Genomic DNA, 18,551 nt, shown 5'->3' with positions numbered 1-18,551 from the left:
CTCTAACATTCTGTGATTCTGTGATCAAAAACAGAGGGGCTGCAAGAAAGGAAATAAAGTCTGAAGCCAACTTCCTACATAACCTGCACAGACACATGATCATACAGCAGTGTCTGCTGTTGCTCTGCAGGAAACACGTAACTTGCTGTCTGTCTTGAAGGTGCTCAAGCTGTGAAGCTCCATGTCAAGTCATTTGGAGGGCTGGCTTACATGGGATTCTCACATGGTATTCATGTCATGAACCTTAACATCGTACAGGCTGGTACTGCTTCCAACACCGACTAAAATGAATATTAGTACATCTAGTCTGTCTCTTCTGCAACTCTTAATCTAAAAGATCTATGTAGTTTACCTCTAGAAGAGTGAGCAAGTGGATTGCTCATTCTGTGAGATGTTGTAAACTTGCTACTCTAAAAGCTGTATCAGTCTGTTGCTGCACCTGTACAGCACACTGGAAGGCTGTCTTCAATCTTCCTGTGAGAGTGCTTTTTCCAAATGGGTAAAGAAACTTGATTTCTTTCTTCAATTACAACTTAGAAGAGAGGAGACTTCAGTCTAATGTTGGAGTTGGGGTGGGGCAAGATGTCTTTAGGCTTAGTAATATAGGGTACATCTAGGTCACTAGGTTTAAATCGAGAACTAAGTGAACGTCATCAAACATCATGCTACTTTGGAGCTGTTTGGTATTGCCAGTTCATATGAACAGGTTAGTTTTTTTAGGATGCAGTGCTGTGCTAACAGCTACCATTGTTTCTGGTATTCTCTGCAGTAGAAGGGAGTCAACAGCATAAAAGCTACCTTCCTATGACAATTTGTAGGAAATCTTGAGTCTTAGCTATTACTCCTAATTTGTGCTGAACTCTCCTTTGCATTTTAGAAGACATTATTTCAGAAATAGTATTGAACAAGTCCTACAGTTTTTTAAAAGCTTTGGGGGTGTCTGAGCTCTCATGTTAAAACAAGATAGCTGATAACTGTCTTGTCAGAATCAAACACCTGATCTAATTGTGTCAGAGAAGTGAATGCTGGGCTCTTTGAGTTTAGTATGAATTGTGTTTGTGTGTTAGTTACTTATTTCAGACTGAGTTGCTAGTAGCACTAATTAATACCCTGATTTAAATCTGGGTTTTGGTTTGTTGTATTGTGGTTTGTTTTTTTTTTTTAACAGGTGCATATAGTGTCCTGGTCATAGTTTTAGGAAGAGCATTTGGCAAAGTTAAGAATACTGATCTCAGGGTTTGAGGGAACCACTTTTTTTTGTAATGGTAATGTCAGGTAATTTGGGGTTGTCTTTGGAATATGAATTTGTGGAGTTGATATTTTTTGCTTGGAGGCTGTATGTGATTGTAGTTAAACAGATAGGAGTGTAGATATTAACTGGTTATGAACAAGCATCAGAAGAATCCTCTGAGCAGTTGCTAAAAAGCAGTATGTTCTTGTCTGTGTTCTGCTCTAGCAGAATGGGAGTATCTCCACTGTTGGCACAAGTCATGCGCAACTTGCCTTGGCTTGCTTGCGGAAACAAGTGTCAGACTGAAGAAAAATCTTCAAGTCTTCACCTTGTTAGCTTCTTAAAGCTCTTCTGCCTTCCGAGGTTCTAGTCTACAGTATTCTGCACTCAGAATCTAGTCTGTTTTGCTGTAATGGCCAGAACTCGGGAAGCATTCAGAATTGTTGATTTCATGGTACAATGCCCAAAATACAAATGGAATTTTGAAGATGTCTTCATAAGTATTTTAATTTTATTAATTTGCCACACCTCAGTTTTTTGCCAGTTTTTACATGAAGCCCTGTGTGCATAGTGTATAAATCTTTTCTAACCTTAAGGATTTTTGGCATCTCTTTTGTGGTCAGGAGCACACTAAACATTCAAAGTTAAAATTTACCATAAGAAGTTAAACATCTCAGATACTACTGAGCTACTTTCCAAAACTGATTTGTACAGCATGTTCTGAAGACTGTGCATCTTCACTACTTTTGGGAACTTTTTTTTGTCTTTCTCACTCCATGTTGTGGGATAAATTAAGTGACTTAACAGTCTGCATGCCTTCAAGGGCAAATAACTGCAGTGTTGTTGCACATGTTGCAGTTGCTTCTTCACCTATTGCAGTTTGAATGTATTGAGTATAATGTTAATTATACACAAATATATTCAGTTTCTTTGCAGTTAAGAATATGATGATCCTATTTCTTTTTGCAGATGTGGGGGTACTGTTGGTGCAATTCTGACATGTCCACTGGAAGTTGTGAAAACACGATTGCAGTCCTCCTCTGTGACTCTCTACGTTTCTGAAGTCCATCTCAACACTGTGGATGGTGCTGGCATCAATCGAGTAACTAGAGTTTCTCCTGGACCTCTCCATTGTTTGAAGTGAGTGTACATGTTACTAGGTTTTCAGTTCATTTTGAGGGAGGGAAGAGGAGAGAGGTGTGTTGGACAAATCTGCGTGAAAGATTCAGATGCTTGTGTCTGTTATGATGTTACCGTGATATGACTTTCTATATTTTGCCTTTTAACTGTAATTAGGTTTGACATTCCATTTCGCCCCATGTCCTTTGTGCTTGAGCTTGTACCTTGAATTTCCAGGACATACACTGTATAATCCACAGCTCCAAACTATGTCCCCAAAACACACTGGGAGTACTGTAATGCTCAAGTGCCAGTTTTGTGTCCAAATCATAGGTGTTGCTGAATATGGAGGCGAGAAGCCCGATCAAAATTAACTCATCTTCTTAGTCTCAGCTATTGCCACTCCACACCCTTGCCTTTCAGTATCTTCTGATGGATGTGTGACTATAACACTTTTTTAGAGCTGGTAAGAGATAGGTAAGGCTGGATTTTGCCATGATGTGGGATGTCTTGTTTGCATAGCACCGCACTGAATGGGGTCTACCTTTCCTCACCTTGCCAGCAGTGCTTGTGATGTTCAGTAGCCAGCAGAAAAGTTGTGTAGCCAGAGTTAGACTTCTAGCACAGACCACAGACAGGGTTCACTTCACTCTGAGGGACTCAAGTTAGCCAGTTATAGGGAGGTACCTTCAGTATTTGAGTATGAGAGGGGAGGTTTTTCTCCAGGAAGGACCTACTACTGCTTCTTGCATTAGAAATAATTTGAAAAGACTCAGACTGACTATCTTCTATCCCAAATTAATCAGTGAGAAACAGCTTGTAGAGAGCCCCTTCTGGCAGTTGCAGTAGGATTTAGGCTTAATCTGGTTAGAGGGTAGGATTTGCTTAAATAGGAGTTGTACCCAATTAGCTTCTTAAATGGAAGATAGTTCTTATTCTGGAAGTTTTGATTTGGATCCTTTTTAGATACGAGTCTGATGGGTGAACATGTTGGGAACAGGTATGTGCATAGGAAGGGTTCAGATTGTGACAAGGAGGGAGAGCTCCATCCAAAACATTTGCTTTACTGGCTTCTCTTGGTGGAAGTTGAGCCCTTCAGCTTCTTCCCTGAATGTCTGGTTATGAATTTGTCTTCTATTTAGAAATGTACTGAATAGATAGCAGGATGAACAGATGTTTGTTTCACACGCCCTTCTGCTAGAAGCCTGCTATGCTTTAAACCCATCCCTAAAACGTGAAATAACTTGATCTTCCCAAGAAGCAAATTCAGACTGAGGTAGAGGTAGTCCGTGATGAACTTCATTGTTTGAGCTTGTTTTGTTTTAATCTAGTTCTTAGATAAGTATGTGTCTGTGATACAGTAATGTATATCTTCTTCTGCTTTTGTTCTTTGCTTAGATGTGTCGTCTTCCAGGTCAGTATCAAAGAACTGAGATGCCAAGTAACTTTTGAGTTTCAGGTTCCTTTAAATACAGTAAACATTAAAAAAATCCCTAATGGCAGTGAACTGACAATAAAATTACTTAGGTGCAGGACATAATGTTTTTTAGTGTCTGCTGGTTAAGGGACTAAGACTGTTTAGTGGGGAAATCAAACTGGACCTCTCTGTTGCTCTGTATTGGGGCTGGCTGGGATGGAGTTGATTTTTCCCTGTAGAAGCACTTGTAGCTCTGTACTCTGTGTTGGGAGCTGGAAAGCTGTTGATAACACACCAGTATTTTGGCTACTGCTGAGCGGTGACCACACATTATCAAGGCTGTCTCTTCAACATTCCCCCCTCACCAGTGGGCTGGGAGTGGGCAAGATCTTGGGAGGGGGCATAGCCAGGACAGCTGACCCCAACTGACCAAAGGGGTATACCAAACTATATGACATCTGCTCAGCAATGAAAGCTAAGAGAAGGGAGGAGAGGAGGCATTCCTTTCTACAGTGTTTTTCTTGTGGAGCAGCAACTATGTGTACTGAGGCCCTGCTTCCTGGGAAGTGGCCAAACATCATCAACTGATGGGAAATAGCAAATATTTTGTTTTCCTTTGCTTCTACACGTGGTCTTGCCTTTTGCTTTATTAAACTGACATTATCTTGACCCACGAGTTTTTTTTCCACGTTATTTTCTCCCTACTTTGTCCTGCTGAGAAGGGGAGTGATAGAGCAACTTGGTGGGCACCTGGCATCTGGCCAAGGTTAACCCACCACTCATTCTCATGCCCTTACTGTTGCTTGATATTTTGACTCACAGGTGTCAGGGTTTGGTTGCCTCTTCTCATACCAAATTTGGTGCAGTGCTCCAAGGCTCACAATATTCAGGCTAAAAGCAGGATGAATCAGGCAAATGATGTCAGAATTTCAGTTCACTGCTGTGGAATCACTTCTGCATCTTAAGCATCAACAGAGGTGACTTCAAAGGCATCTGTGTCGGGAAACAAACTCAGAAGAGCTGGTACAGGTGACTGCATTCTCTGGCAAAAGTGAATTATTCTTAAATATCTGTGGTGTATATCATATTGCAAATGCCTCTCATAACTAACCTTGCTGAGTTTAAACCTAGGTCTTGATAGTGGAAATCTGACTGGCATCCCAATGCAGTTTTCCTTTGTGTCATAGGCAGGTCAGCTGAGGCCATACAGAGCATTTTTGCTGCTCTTTCAACCATGGATTTGCTATTTACTATTTTCAGTAAACAGTGCAGGCTCTGGGATCTGCTCTGATGCAAAAAGTTTGTGCCTTGTTTTCAGCGTAGGCTGTGGAACTCTTCCAGCTGGTGTCTGTGAATTAAGAAGAACGCTATTAACTACCACTTATAATCCTGTCTGCCTGCTGTTAAGGGAAGTTCTGCTGTGATGTGTCTAACTCTGGTTGCTCTGGCAAGTCTTAGGACACTGTAGATTCAGAGGAAACAAAGCAGACCTGGTACGCTTCAGTCCTCCTAAGTTTCTCCTAAGGCACTGGGGTTGCTGCTGCTTTGTATACATGCATATATTATATGTGCATATATATGTGTAATATGTGTAACAAAATGTTGTAGTGATGTTTCAGTAGTGTTTTAAGTGGCCATAGATCATGTTAATTGGGTTCAGTTTAGCTGTAATCTAATGCTGTACCCATGCTGAGTTCTGGAATGTGCCAAGATTTTTGGAGTAGTTCCTTCTGTAAGTGTTAGGAATGTTTTCAGGATGACAGATATGTCTCAGTAACTCATATTTCCAAAATGCTTTTGTGTACGTGTCCAATACTACAGTTATTGCTGTGGAGCAACTCTACCCCCATAGTGAAATCCTATTTGATTGCTATGGACATAAAGCTAAAGTGTTGCTGGACAGCATTTCTAAATGGTGATGAACAGAACCACCGTTCTATTTTTGCTTACTGAAAACAAACTCTGTTTGATTTAGCAGCAGAACTGTGGTGATTGAGCTGCTGGAAATGATAATAGGTTTGAAATCTCCTTCAGTGCTATAGTGTTTTCACCTGTTTGTTTTGATAGTAAATTCCAAATGAAATAGACATTTACACCAGGGTAGTCTGCTTTATTGAGTAATTGACTTGTCATTAACCTCCATGTCTCTTTGAAGAAGAAATATATAGGAGAACTATTTGTGTGTATTGGCTAGTGTTTCTAAATCAATAAGCATAGAGTCCTGTTTTGCAGCATCAAGTGAAGCAGTTAATTCTTAACTTGAAACCTGGTTCTAAAGCAATTGCTAGAGCAATTTGCAGTGATGGGGATGCGGATAGTCCTTGTTTCTCTTTCCGTGTCCTACGATCCTTTTTAAAATTCTGTATCTGATTAGCATCTGGATTGTTGGACAATTGATTTCACTAAAACTGAATATTAGGGGATATCCTCTTACTTTGACAGTGTGCCTTGCTGCATGATGGTTTTGAACTCTTTCTAAAAACCACAGTTAGATAGGATGGGTGTGCCAAACACTGAAGTACTAGCAGTGCCTCACTTGAGGACTCAATTCACTGCTTGTATCCCTGTGTTTCTCTGTAAACCCCACAAATATGGAAGGTGACACTCCTCACCACCCCAGCAGTCGTTCCATAACTGTGTTTGCAGTGGACCTGGTATTGTGAGATGTTAGGGCCATACTGTGGTTGGGACTCTTTGCATTGGTTACATTCCTTTTTCAGTTAAGTGTGAACTTGAGTTATCTTGCATGAGGAGGTAAGGATTGTCTTTTCTGGAATGAGTCAAAAAGGAAAAAACACTGGCTCTACAGCCCAGCAGCAGTACTTGGGTAGGCTCCACAGAGGCAGGGGTTCATCCCTGCTGACCTCGAGGAAGGGCCACTTCTCACACCACAGGTTTCCATTTCCTTTTCCTGGGGTCAAAATGATCACAGTATCTTACAGAAAGAATAAAGCTAAGAGTGGATTCTTAGTTGAGTGTTTAGTGGATTTAAGTCATTTATGGGGATGGGGAAGGCAGGACTTTGTATCTGAAAGGCTGCTTTTCTCTAACTTCTGACATGTTATTTGGTGTACTGTTAGCAGTTTCGTAGAATCAAACCAGGGTAGCACATGCAAAGCCTTGTTGAGGTTTGTCTTTTTGAGAAGAGGAGATAATAGAGCAAGAAATGTGTGAGACTGAGTGTGATAAGCAGTAGGGCTAACATATTCCTGAGCTGTGCTTGGAAAGCATGTGACTTGCTATAACTGAATCTTTTTAAGTCTCTCTCCTCTCTTTCTTGCCCTTCACCTCTGTCCCTCCCGTTGGACCTAAAGGGTGATGAAAGGAATGTAGAATAGGGTAAAATACTTTTCTCTTGAACAATCTAGAACTCAGTTTCAATGCTTAGTATTTTCTCCCTGATGAAAGGACACTTTAACATCCTAATGACAGACAACTGTGTGTGTGTGTGTTCCTCTCTTTGAGGTAAGTGTATTGACATCATAAGGCTTCTGCATTTAGTTCCTGGTTTTCTATGGCATATCAAGCAATAACAGAATTTTATTTTATGCTGATTGTAGGAAATGACTGATTTTTGGTTAGCGCTGTGTTGTCAGTTATCATGAAGGTTTTACAGAGTAAAGCTTAAAATAATGTTGTCATGGTGGTCAGTGCATTCTTTAATTTCAATGTGAATGTTACAGTATTGTCACTTTTTTGTTTTCTAGGATGATCTTGCAAAAGGAAGGCCCTCGTTCTCTGTTTAGAGGGCTGGGTCCTAATTTAGTAGGCGTTGCTCCTTCCAGGTAAATACAAACATGTACAATAAATGAAATAATTTTGATGAACTTTAGATTGCTATACATTATTTAGGGGATCTAAGGTTTACTTGAAGCAAGTTTTGCATCAGCAGTTGTAAATAATTAATAGCAAATAACCTTTGGTTCCTGGGGTAATTTCATTGTCAGAGAAATTGAGCCACTCGTACTCTGCAGCTCTAGTTTCACATCCCTGCACTGTCTCAGCACTTAGTATCCTATATGCTACTATAGTAGCATTTACTATTGTGTACTATCCCTTCTGCAGAGTTGTGTCCAGTTAAGAAGGAAAAGGCTTAAGCAGTGGCACATGTAAACAAGAAACTTGTACCTTTGAAAATAAAAAGGTGGAATTTAGCTTTCAGTTAATCCATCATCTTCAGGAAGCAATTGTGTGACTGTAGCCTCAAAACACTGCATCTTTCTTCCTGAATTTTGGTGAAGCACAGACTATTATCCACCCGCAGTAGGAAGCCTGTTCTGAAACTAAAGTGTTAGCTTGAGTTCATTCCAGAAACAGGAGAATACCTAAGGAAGAGTATGGAAACAGAGCTGTGCAAAACTAATATAACTGCTTAATCCTGGATGAGGCTGTAGTTGCCTTCTGGCCTGTTTTTATTCCCTTCTGTTTTGTTTAAGAGAAGAGTCTTTATGCAGAGGGAATATGTTCCACAAAGGTTTTATTCTTCCCTTGATTTAGTATCCTGCTTTTGTTTATTTTTTTGGTCTGAGGAAAAGACATTCCTGTCTCCTGCACACCCAGTTGGAGAGTATTTTAACTTTTCTGGTTTCAGGTCTTTGGATGTTTCTGTAAAATTTTATTAAACTGAACTTTCCAGTCAGCATTGATCTGTCTTCTACTTAGATCTGACAGATGAGGTGTTCTGTAGATCCTCTGCATGAATGTGAGGAAAAACATAATTTGGTAATTGGAGTACTTTTATTTTAGAAGATTTTTTTAAGGAATAAGAATACCTGAGGTTATGATCACCAAGTTAGCATTGCTGTTTGTAGAAACTGAAGTAATTCCAGCAGCTTTCTTTGTTTTTGCTAGTCTGAAGAGTCTGCACTTTTGTTTGATAGTCCAGTCTGGTTGGAATGTTCAACATTGATATTACTTTTTTTTAACAGCAGTTTTTATACCCAATGAATTCTATGTAATAAGTGACTGTCCCCAGTGAAAAATATCCTCAATTGCAAAAAACATTTTATTTTCAGTAAATTTTATGTTGAATCTTGTAATTTTCTTCCCTTCTCCCAGGTGGAATATTTAGCTTGTTTCCCCCTGCCCCATTCTAAATGTCAATTTCGTATAATGTGTGAAGTCTTATTTATAAGCACATCTTCGTTCCCCTCCAGCTGACTGTCTTTACCCAGTACTTCATTTCAATTAAGCATTAGCTAAGTGGATTTAACAGCAGCTCTTTGTTTAAATAAGCTGTAGAGAAACATGTTTCATAACACATCCAGTATACTTAACTGATTTCAGGTTCCATTTTAGAAATTACACCCATGAAGCAAGCACTTTATCTTTTTTATAATAAAGAAAAACATGTTTGCACAGCTAATAAGGTTAAATGTTCTGTTCCTGAAGACTTGCATGTTCATTTTTTCTCTTGTAGAGGTGTGTGTTTGTAAGCTTAACTGAGTTATTACCTTAAATGTGAGTTTTAGATATGCTTAAAATAAGTTTTTTAGCTTTAATGAGTGAAAACAGACATTTTTCATATGTTGCATTGACATGCTGACTTTTACGTCTAGCTTTGTTTTGGTACGAGCTCACAGACTTTAATGTAGTACAAGTTAACATTTTTTTGTAGGGTATTCATAGAAAAAAATGTTTATTGTAAGTACAGAACTAAAGAAAAAATGCAGTTCCCATCTTCACAGATGTTCTAGTATTTAAAATATAAATATTTATAATAAACTGCTAGTTATGAAGTATATCCACAAGTTATCAATATTTACATCTTAAATGCTAGACTAATATTATAAATATTAAGTGTGCTGTTTGGTTTTAAAAATTGCTACGTACTTGCTAGTTCTCTTAAAATTGTTATGCTATTGAAATGAGTTTAGGTCCATTAGAACAAATGTGATGTGTTATTCAGAAGTACAGAATACTGTAATTTCAATTCTCAGTTCAGCAGTGCTTTCCTTCCCTGGCTAGACCTCCTAGTGTCACAGAAGTCACTGCCATATTTCTGCTTATCTATCCTTCCTAATTGTTAATTTGAGCTGCTGTAGAAGAAAAAGTTGTAATATAATCTTTTTTTTTCTTTTCCTAGAATAGTCCCACTACTTTGCAAGATTTATTCCTTGAGTAGTATTTTCCTAAGTAAGACTTGAACCAAGGTTGTCTTGAGTTAGTCAAGTTAATGGCACTGCTTTCAGGGGTATTGACACATAGAATGTAACATAACTTGGATTTTGTTCTAATTTTAGAGCAATATATTTTGCTGCTTATTCAAACTGCAAGGAGAAGTTGAACAATATTTTCAGTCCAGATTCTACACAGGTACACATGATTTCAGCTGGTGTGGCAGGTAAGGATCTGTAACTTTTTAGCTTCATTCTAGAGTCATATCTACAAATGAGAGGTGACAATAAATACAAAACCCCGAAACAAACCAGAAAATGTTCAGTGATTGAATTATCTTTTTGTAATGGTTACCTTCTTTGGCCTCTCATTAAACAAGCTATCTGGAGAATATGTGCATGAAACTTTGCACCTGGTGTTAATGAAGATCTTTAACTGTGTGTGTGTGAATAGCCTTTTCTAGGAAAACATGCATGCCTGCTTTCTCAATTGTAAATTTGTGAAATGTAAAATGAAAACTTTCTAATTAGAGAGTAACTTCACTCTCCAAGCTATAAACAAGATTGTTTGCATTGACCTCTGGCTTAATGCTTCTTAATCTACATTTTTTACTATCACTTTCTGTTACAGCTTTGTATATCTGACTTATTTTTGTCTTTCTGAAATACACCTGCAGATATTTGTATAAATTAGATGTAACACTACTTTCTCCTTTGTTCAGAGGCTAGTCAATGTGAAGTTTGCTCTACCACTAAAGTGACATAGAGAAGATTTCTGTAGTTTTCATATATTTTCATCTCTGGAAATAAATTCCTATTTTATATCTACAGTGTAACTTTTGTCTGTTTTAGCAGCTACCAATATTTGTTGCTTGATTTATATGTACTGTGCTTTGGGACGGTTAACAAGGGGAGTTAAAGGCAACTGTGCTGCGTTATGGTCATAGACTTGTGGACAAAAGTCATGGACAAAAACAAATTCTCAAGTTTTTTTTCTCATATAGGCTGTAGATACTTCACAGATGAATTCTGACAATTTTGTGGTAGCCTGTAGAAGCTTCTAATTGCTGTCAAATTTTGTAATCATTGTATATAGTGTGAGTACTGGCAAGTTGGAATAGACTGCCAAAGGTGGTGTCAGAATAATGAATAGGATTAGTTTTCTATTTAATACTTGCTAATAATCTAATACAAAGAAATTGTTATATATCATAGGAAATTTAAGTGACATTAGCTTTATACTTAAATAACGCTAATCTGTAGCACATGGGAAATGTGATGGCAATGTTTAATGTTCTTAGAGGTGTAAGAAGAACCATTTTGTCTTAAATGGGCAAAGTAAGGTGCTCAGACAATGCAGTATTTTTTATCACCTGGATGTGTTTTGTTTGTAGGTGAACATCATGGGGAATGGGATGGAAGGGGATTTGATGAAAAGATCGCCCTAATCAGTTAATTGCTCCAAGAAAAATTGTCTTCAGCTCTTTGAGGGAATAAAATGTGTCTATTTTGGGGGGTGGGAAGGAAGTATGGATAATAGAAACAAGTCCATCCTCAGTTAAAGACAACTTGTGCAACTCATGCAGTGTTGCAGACAAAGGTTCAGAGTGTTTCTTATTTTTGGAAGTTACTCATTGTGTAATGAAAAGAACATTTATGGAGATGTGCAGTAGTGACTTCTCCCAAGTGCTTGCAGACACACTGTGGTTTGTCAAGGAGTTCTGGATCTGCTTATTAACTAGCTTCCCTTCCACTTAAAACTGCAGGAGAGAGAGTGGGATAAATGTTTTTGAGCCTTACTGCTGTTAGCCTTTTTTACACTTGTATACAAGTTTTAATATTGAACAACTTTTGTGGCTGAAACTTTCTTGCACTTACGTAGTTCTGCAGTTGTATTTCTAAACCACGTGACACCGAGTGTCCAGTGCAGGTTCACACTGCAGCTCACAGCATTTTCTCCCTGAAATGTCTTGGCACTGTAAACTACAGATGTTCTCTGGAAGACTTTTAAAGAAGGTTCCTTGACAAACAATTTGTTGATACTCAGTAGTGACGGTATTCTGATTTCTATGAAAAGGACTCTAGTTAAAACTGACCACAGTGCTTTCCTGGGAACGTGCTAACCTTCTTTTTGTAATATTTCAGAAAATGCACTTAAACCAGCTAATAAGTTTTACCTGCAAGGTTTGTATTGCTATATGATGCAGATCAGCTTAAGGAAATAGCAAAATAACAGGGACAAGATTGAAAGTGAACTCTTAATTGGTTGACTTAAACAGGTTAATAAGAAGATCACTGTATTATTTGCTCTGGAACTTAGGATTTCAAAGTTGGCAAGGTGGATAAACACTTCTAATAATTAGCAAAAAAAATAATCAGTATTGGTTTTCTTTTGCAGCTGCCATTGGTTTCAGTAAGGAATTGAGTAACTCAGTCTTAAATGAGGGTTTTTATTCGTTTGGATATGACCTTTCTATTATGTAAAGGCTTCTAATACCTAATGAGCATGAGGTGGTGTTTGCACTTATAAAGCTTTTCCTGTAGGTTGCAAAATACAATATGATGCAAAAATACAATTTAAAAAAAACACCTTAATTTGCTGTTTTATGGAAGTACTGTAAGTAGTGAACTTTAGTCAACTTCAAATACTGTTTGCTTGTATCATATATTAATACATATCCTAGGCTAGACTGATTGTTAAATAAGGATTATTTTATGCAAATAGCATTTTTTGGGATTGAGAAGCTGAGATAAGGTATTTCTATCATTTTTGTTTGGTTTTAGGCCTGATTCTTCCTTCTAAAGATAAAACATATTTTTGGTTTTAAGACTTTTATTAAGGTTGTTTTATCCCAAGGAGGATGAATTACAGTACATATTAGTAACTGATGCCTTATGCAATTGGAAATTAATGTTTTTCTCTTGCTGTGTGCTAGCTTCCAGCATATAATTGACATCAATTTAGTACCTAAAATATCTGTATATTAACACAAAGAAGAACTTAGCAATCTTTTTTGCATACTACTTGGCATATCACATGGTTCTCTTTCTGCAAACTTTGGCAGTGAATATGTCTGAAGCATACTCCAAGAATGAGAGAGTTTCCTTGTGTGAAGATAGTTTCTCTTTACATTTCCAAGTTAGGCTAAATTCTCAGATTCACTGTAAACTCTGCCTTCTCATTGCATTGCAGTCTCTTTTGCCACAGAGAATTAAAACTGCAGAGAACTGAATGAGATACTTGTTTCCTGTAAGGCTTTCTGATTTGCCTTTTTAATGATTCATAGCCTCATTCAGACAACATGGTTGCAAATCTGCTGCAAAACTACTTTGCCTTGTATACTATTGCTGTTCTTTCTAGAACCCTACTGGCAAACCAACCCAAGTGTAGATTTTTGGTTTTTAAATTAAAAAAATTGGGACCACTTTATTACTTACAGAGCTACCATACTTTTTAGTGGTATGTGCACAGTTACTTGATACCAAATAAAATGCGTACTTAGTTCGTTGATTACTGATACTAGAAAGTTTGATTTCATAAGGCATCTGTCTTACTTTGAGTCCTAAGACAAGGCTAGCTTTTTAAAATGGTATTTGGGAGGGAGTGGGGAAGAAGGAGGGTTCACTTGTCAATTTGACATATAGGTAAGTATTTGAGAGATACAAAATTGAACTGCTGCAAATGAGCAGAAATTTCAGTACTCAGTGCATTTTGCACAACTTTTAATATCTGTGGCCTGTTCTCATTATTTTTCTTTCTTTTTTTTTCTCTAAACTTTTACCTGAAAACAGTTAGATCTCACAATAACTAATACACAAATCCTTCCAATGGGATTCGATTTGTACACATGTGTCTGATGAGGTCACTGCTTGTTGTTATGATACAGAAAAGCCTGTGTCTATTTTAGGCATTTACTGTACATTTCTCCCGTGAAAAGAGTGAGATCGTGTCATCTCATGCTCCCCATCCGCAGGTCACTTCCTGCAGAAATATGGACTAACTTAAACCTCGTGAGTACTGAACTGAGCGTCTCTTGCAGCCTCTAGTGTAAGAACCACACATTGGGTTTGTAATATCTATTTAAACAAAATAAGGGGAATTCACTTTCATTATCTTGAATGCAAATGATGTGCATTGTGCCAAGACATCGCTTCTCCTTAGCTCTCTTAAGAATTATCTTTTTCTGTGCAGTTCAGGGAAAGGTGGAAAATACCTTTCACTGACAGCTGCTACTTTACTTAGCTCTGGCTAATTGGAAGTCCCTACTGGGTTAAACAAGGCCTTTTGGGTTTTTTTCAGTGTCCCAGAGCTGCCTTTAAAATGCTGCAGCTGATAGTCTGTTGTCGTCACATTATTTCAAAGGCCTCTTCTCTTTTTCTTTTTTTAATATGTATATAATCTCCTTTCTGTCTCTTTCTGTTTTCTCTTTTGGTTTGTTTTTGTTTTACTACTTTGGATTTTTAATTCAGCATTCCATATTCACGTGTGTGTGTATCAATTTCATTGGCTTATAGATTAAAAAAAAGACCTAACCTTTGAAATGTGATGCATAATAGGAATACCTGGGATCTTACCTGTCAGTAGTTGCTATAGCTGAGAAAGTAGATTGGGATAATGCTTTCCATCTGAAACTGGGATAGAATTTCAAAGGAGAAAATAAAGCATAGAAAAGAACAGGAGTTTCTGGTATTGCCAATTTGATCTACACTTCTAATGAATCTGGAGTCTTTCTTGAGGATACAACACATTGATAAGCATTGTAAAGCATTATAAAGTTCACTGAGACTTGGGGGAAAAAAAAAACAAAACCCTGAACAATTGATAGAGCTTTAGAGCTAGAGCTTTAGAGTAGTTGTTGAAAGCCCCCCACCTTTATTTTTAACCAGTACTTTTGCTACAGATTTTTGTGTTTAAAAATAAAAGCTTATCTATGGAAGATCCCAAATGGGATGTTGCATGTTCTAGAGTGCTTTCCTTGGTGTCAGCATCACTCGACTCTTATTTTTCTTCTTCCACTAACTGTATTTACTACATTACCTGTAAGAACTCAGCTGTAGTCTTTTCATCCTGAAACCTCAATTATTGAAGGCTCTTTCATTTGAAACCTTTGGTGCAAACTGTCATGCTATTTTAGGCTTATGATAGCCTAAAAAATATAGCTATGCTGCTAAGTGTCTGATCCTACTGTTAGGGATGCTACACTTAATGTTTAGAGCAGCCCAGGGGGTGCAGGTTTGGACAGAATTGGTGCCAATTGCCCTCCACTGGCGATTTCTGATATATTCTTCCCAGCCTGCCTGGAAGTAATAGGCTGCTGCTGTGGGTGAATACAGTCACTGCTGCCACTCAGACGCTGCCTCTGATCTCACCTATGTATTTCCTGTTCCAGATTCAGGATCTACAGAGATCATTTTTGGGGTTGAATAGGAAGGAGAAGGGGCTGAGCAGATAATGCTGTAATGTACAGTCTATTAGTAACCAATTTCCAAAGCATGCAACTTTGGGCTTTTTCACTTGTAATTAAGAACTAGGAGACACTTAAGAGCTAATTTTGGGTTTTTTTGGAGAGAAGTCTTTCTTGGAAAATGTGTTGTTAGGAGAAGTTAGTAATTCTTCCCCACCTTATTTTAAAGAATTTGTTGCAGTCCTGTGCATTCTTAGTGCCCTTCACTACACTACAAGATAAAGAAAGACTCTGATTTTGAAGTAAGAGAAAATTAAAGCTTTCTTAGTGCTAGCATAAAGAAATAAAATGCAAGAACAATGGTTCTTTTCAATTTAGTTCAACCCCGGGTTAAGCGCTGCTGGAATCAGTGGAGTTTGTGGCATTAAGTGACAGGTCAGCAGGGCTCTGCCTAGTTGAACTGCAGAAACTTTTTTGCAGATGTGGTATGTTTTAAAAACATATCTTGCCTTTTGATGACAGAGTAGTTCCCTAATGGTTTGAGTTTTTACATAATTATTTGCCTACATGAAATTCAAATTTAAAACACTTTTGGCTTGTTAAGATTTCACTCCATCATATGAAGGGTCATAGATGTTCCTAGACATGGAAAAAAATGGGTAGTATACCAAAAACAAGCCAACCCCAAATGTTTATTATCTACCACAGGAAGTTATTTAGCTAAGATTTGGTTTTGCTGTTTTGGTACAGAAATATAGCTAAATCTTAGTAGCTGCTAAACCTTGTAGGTTGTCTTTAGAACTGTAACTGAAAATCATAATGGCCTATTTGGGAGTGGGGGTAGAACAAATCTTAAAACAGTTAAGATCCTCTGGCATTTCTCTGAGTATTGCCGTCATTTGTGTGCAATGTAAACCTAGATTGTCATTGAACAGAAGTAACGTATGCAGGCAGTTCTGCTAAATATACATATGTAAGCTGTTACTGAGCTCCATAAACAAGCTTATCAATAGCCTGTTCGTTGTATAAGTATTGTGCATCAGATTGCACTGAACAAGGTAACTCTGTTGCTTTCCCACAACCCCTGTCCATTCCCTTGCAGGAGGGCACCATGTCTTTGTAGTGATCTACAAGTGATGTGTGTCACTTAGAAAGCAAGTGTCTAAATTTATCATCTCTTGCCTGGCCATGTTCCAGCTCTTCCCTTTTCCTCTTCTCTCCTGCAGACGTGACACCTCATTGATGGTGCATGTGTGGTATTACAATTCTAGATGGTTTTTTATTTTACCTTTTTTCAGAGCTGCCTTTCACTCTGCTCTTTTTCTCTCCACGGTTGTGCAGAAGTAAGAGTGCTTCTTACTTCTTTTCTTTCTTTTTTTTGTTTATTTCCTTTTCTCTTTTTCTTCCTTTTCTTTTCCTTTAGTGGACTGGAAATCTAAGCTTTAACCTTTAGACCTTATGCAAGCCCAAATAGTTGCTGTTTTGATAGAAGTCATACCATTTACTTTAACAATTTAAACACTCATATGCTTGTAAATGTATTCTTAGGCCAACCAACAATCCCTGGTTTGAATACTAAATAAAACGTTAGTGCTCAAATTTAACTGTTCTTTAGAGTTCAGTATTAAAAGATCTCTTAACTTGCAGTATTATATGCCTTTTAACTGCACCAAGAGTAGTATTTATTCAGTCTGCATGCTTTTAAACTCGGATTGTATTTCAGGTAGCAAATTAAATTGACACAATGTTATATACCTTCTCAAATTTCTATAGCTGTATCTGGAATGTACTCTTATTGGCATGTTTGCCAAATTGGCTAATATTAGTTTAGCTTGGCTGTTCTATTGGTGTCAAAACAGGGTTAGTATGATTAGATAGGCAGAGAAATGTACACAATTGGGCTTATTTTATATGGGGTGTCTTTTGTGAAGAATCAATCTTAATATTAATGTAAAATTTTAAAAATAAGCTAATTGTTTATTGGCTGTATGGATTCATAAAATATCAGTAAAGGGCTACAATGGGTGTTTTTTAAAAATCAGTATAGTCCGAGTTTTTGCATCCACTGTACTGTGTGCGTTTTGAACTTAGGTGCGGTTGCTCTTGTGGAACTATCATATCTAACTTTTCTTTTTTAAATATTTTAGGTTTTACTGCAATCACAACAACTAATCCCATTTGGCTAGTAAAGACACGATTACAGCTTGATGCAAGGTAAGAATCTTTGTATTAAGAGAAGCTACTAGTGACGATGGGAAATCTCCCTGCTGTGGTAAGATTTCACTTAAATGTTGTGAATCTATTCTGCATCCCAAAATGGCACAATTCTTTAAGTATCTGGCATGTCAAATTAAAAGTTGATGCTGATCTGTCTACAAGCTGCACTATAATTTTTCTCTGTTTTAATCTCTGTGTTCTGATATGCTTGAGGCACTATAGTAGTCTGGCCAGCAAATTTGGAATGAATTACAAGATTAACAGTCTCATTAAAATAATGTTCTACAAATCATATGCTTCCATTTTGCTTCAGTAATCCATTTTCTTGGCTTTTAGCTGTTGAGCTAAACATTCCTGAAATAAGGATTTAAGTATTTTAGCGAAAGTTTAGAAAAATGCCTGAAACAACACGATTTTCACTTTTTACATACAGTGAGCTCTAAGCTATAAAAAGGGGAAGGCTGCTTTCATGGATTGAAACACAGTGTCCTAATGTGGGATAGTCAATAGAAGTTGTTTGGATTTATTACAGAAACTGTTTATTATTACAAAACTTGTAATGAAGTAGAATTTTATTGAAATAGGAAGAAAGACTTTTTTATTCCCATCTATTTAAAACTGTAGAGAGACTGATGTGATGCAAATGTTTCAATGCAACTGTTGTGTTCACTTTATAGGCTTTCTTACTGAAAATTTAGCATGCAATATAAAAGTCTTCAGTCATCCTAAATGTATTAATGAGACAAATATTCCTATTTTTGATATCTCTTTGACTTTCTGTATTAGGTGTGTGCTAGCATTTTTCCTCTTCTCAGGCTTATTGTCAGCTGCAAGGTGACCACAGTAAATACATCCCAGAACTAGTTTTACTGAGATTTTTTTTTCTGTGATGCCACTGTATGATTGGGGTCGTAATTCCATGACTAATTCCAAGGGAGTTTTTGGTGCTTTGTGCAGCATGATAGCATCTTGTGCTCTTGCCTGTTTTTTACTGATAATCAGTTAAATTGCTTCAAGTATAGGTGTCTTGGTGTCAGGACCACCAC

The 18,551-nt window shown here is 37.5% G+C and overlaps 1 protein-coding gene across 1 annotated transcript; it reads left to right on the top strand.

The window, feature by feature from the left end:
* Positions 1-2,200: 2,200 nt before the first annotated feature.
* Positions 2,201-17,506, top strand: LOC104462783 (solute carrier family 25 member 36; the record flags this gene model as incomplete). The annotated part of the gene is made up of 4 exons (XM_010074880.1): positions 2,201-2,371; positions 7,475-7,552; positions 10,010-10,110; positions 17,436-17,506. Coding segments are annotated over 4 exons (421 nt in total), but the record flags the coding sequence as incomplete, so codon positions are not given.
* Between the last annotated feature and the right edge of the window lie 1,045 nt (positions 17,507-18,551).

The sequence above is a fragment of the Pterocles gutturalis genome, unplaced genomic scaffold (assembly GCF_000699245.1).
Source record: "Pterocles gutturalis isolate BGI_N339 unplaced genomic scaffold, ASM69924v1 Scaffold49207, whole genome shotgun sequence".
NCBI lineage: Eukaryota > Metazoa > Chordata > Aves > Pterocliformes > Pteroclidae > Pterocles > Pterocles gutturalis.
The sequence above is the reverse complement of the archived record's forward strand: the minus strand, read 5'-3'. Positions and strand labels throughout refer to the sequence as shown.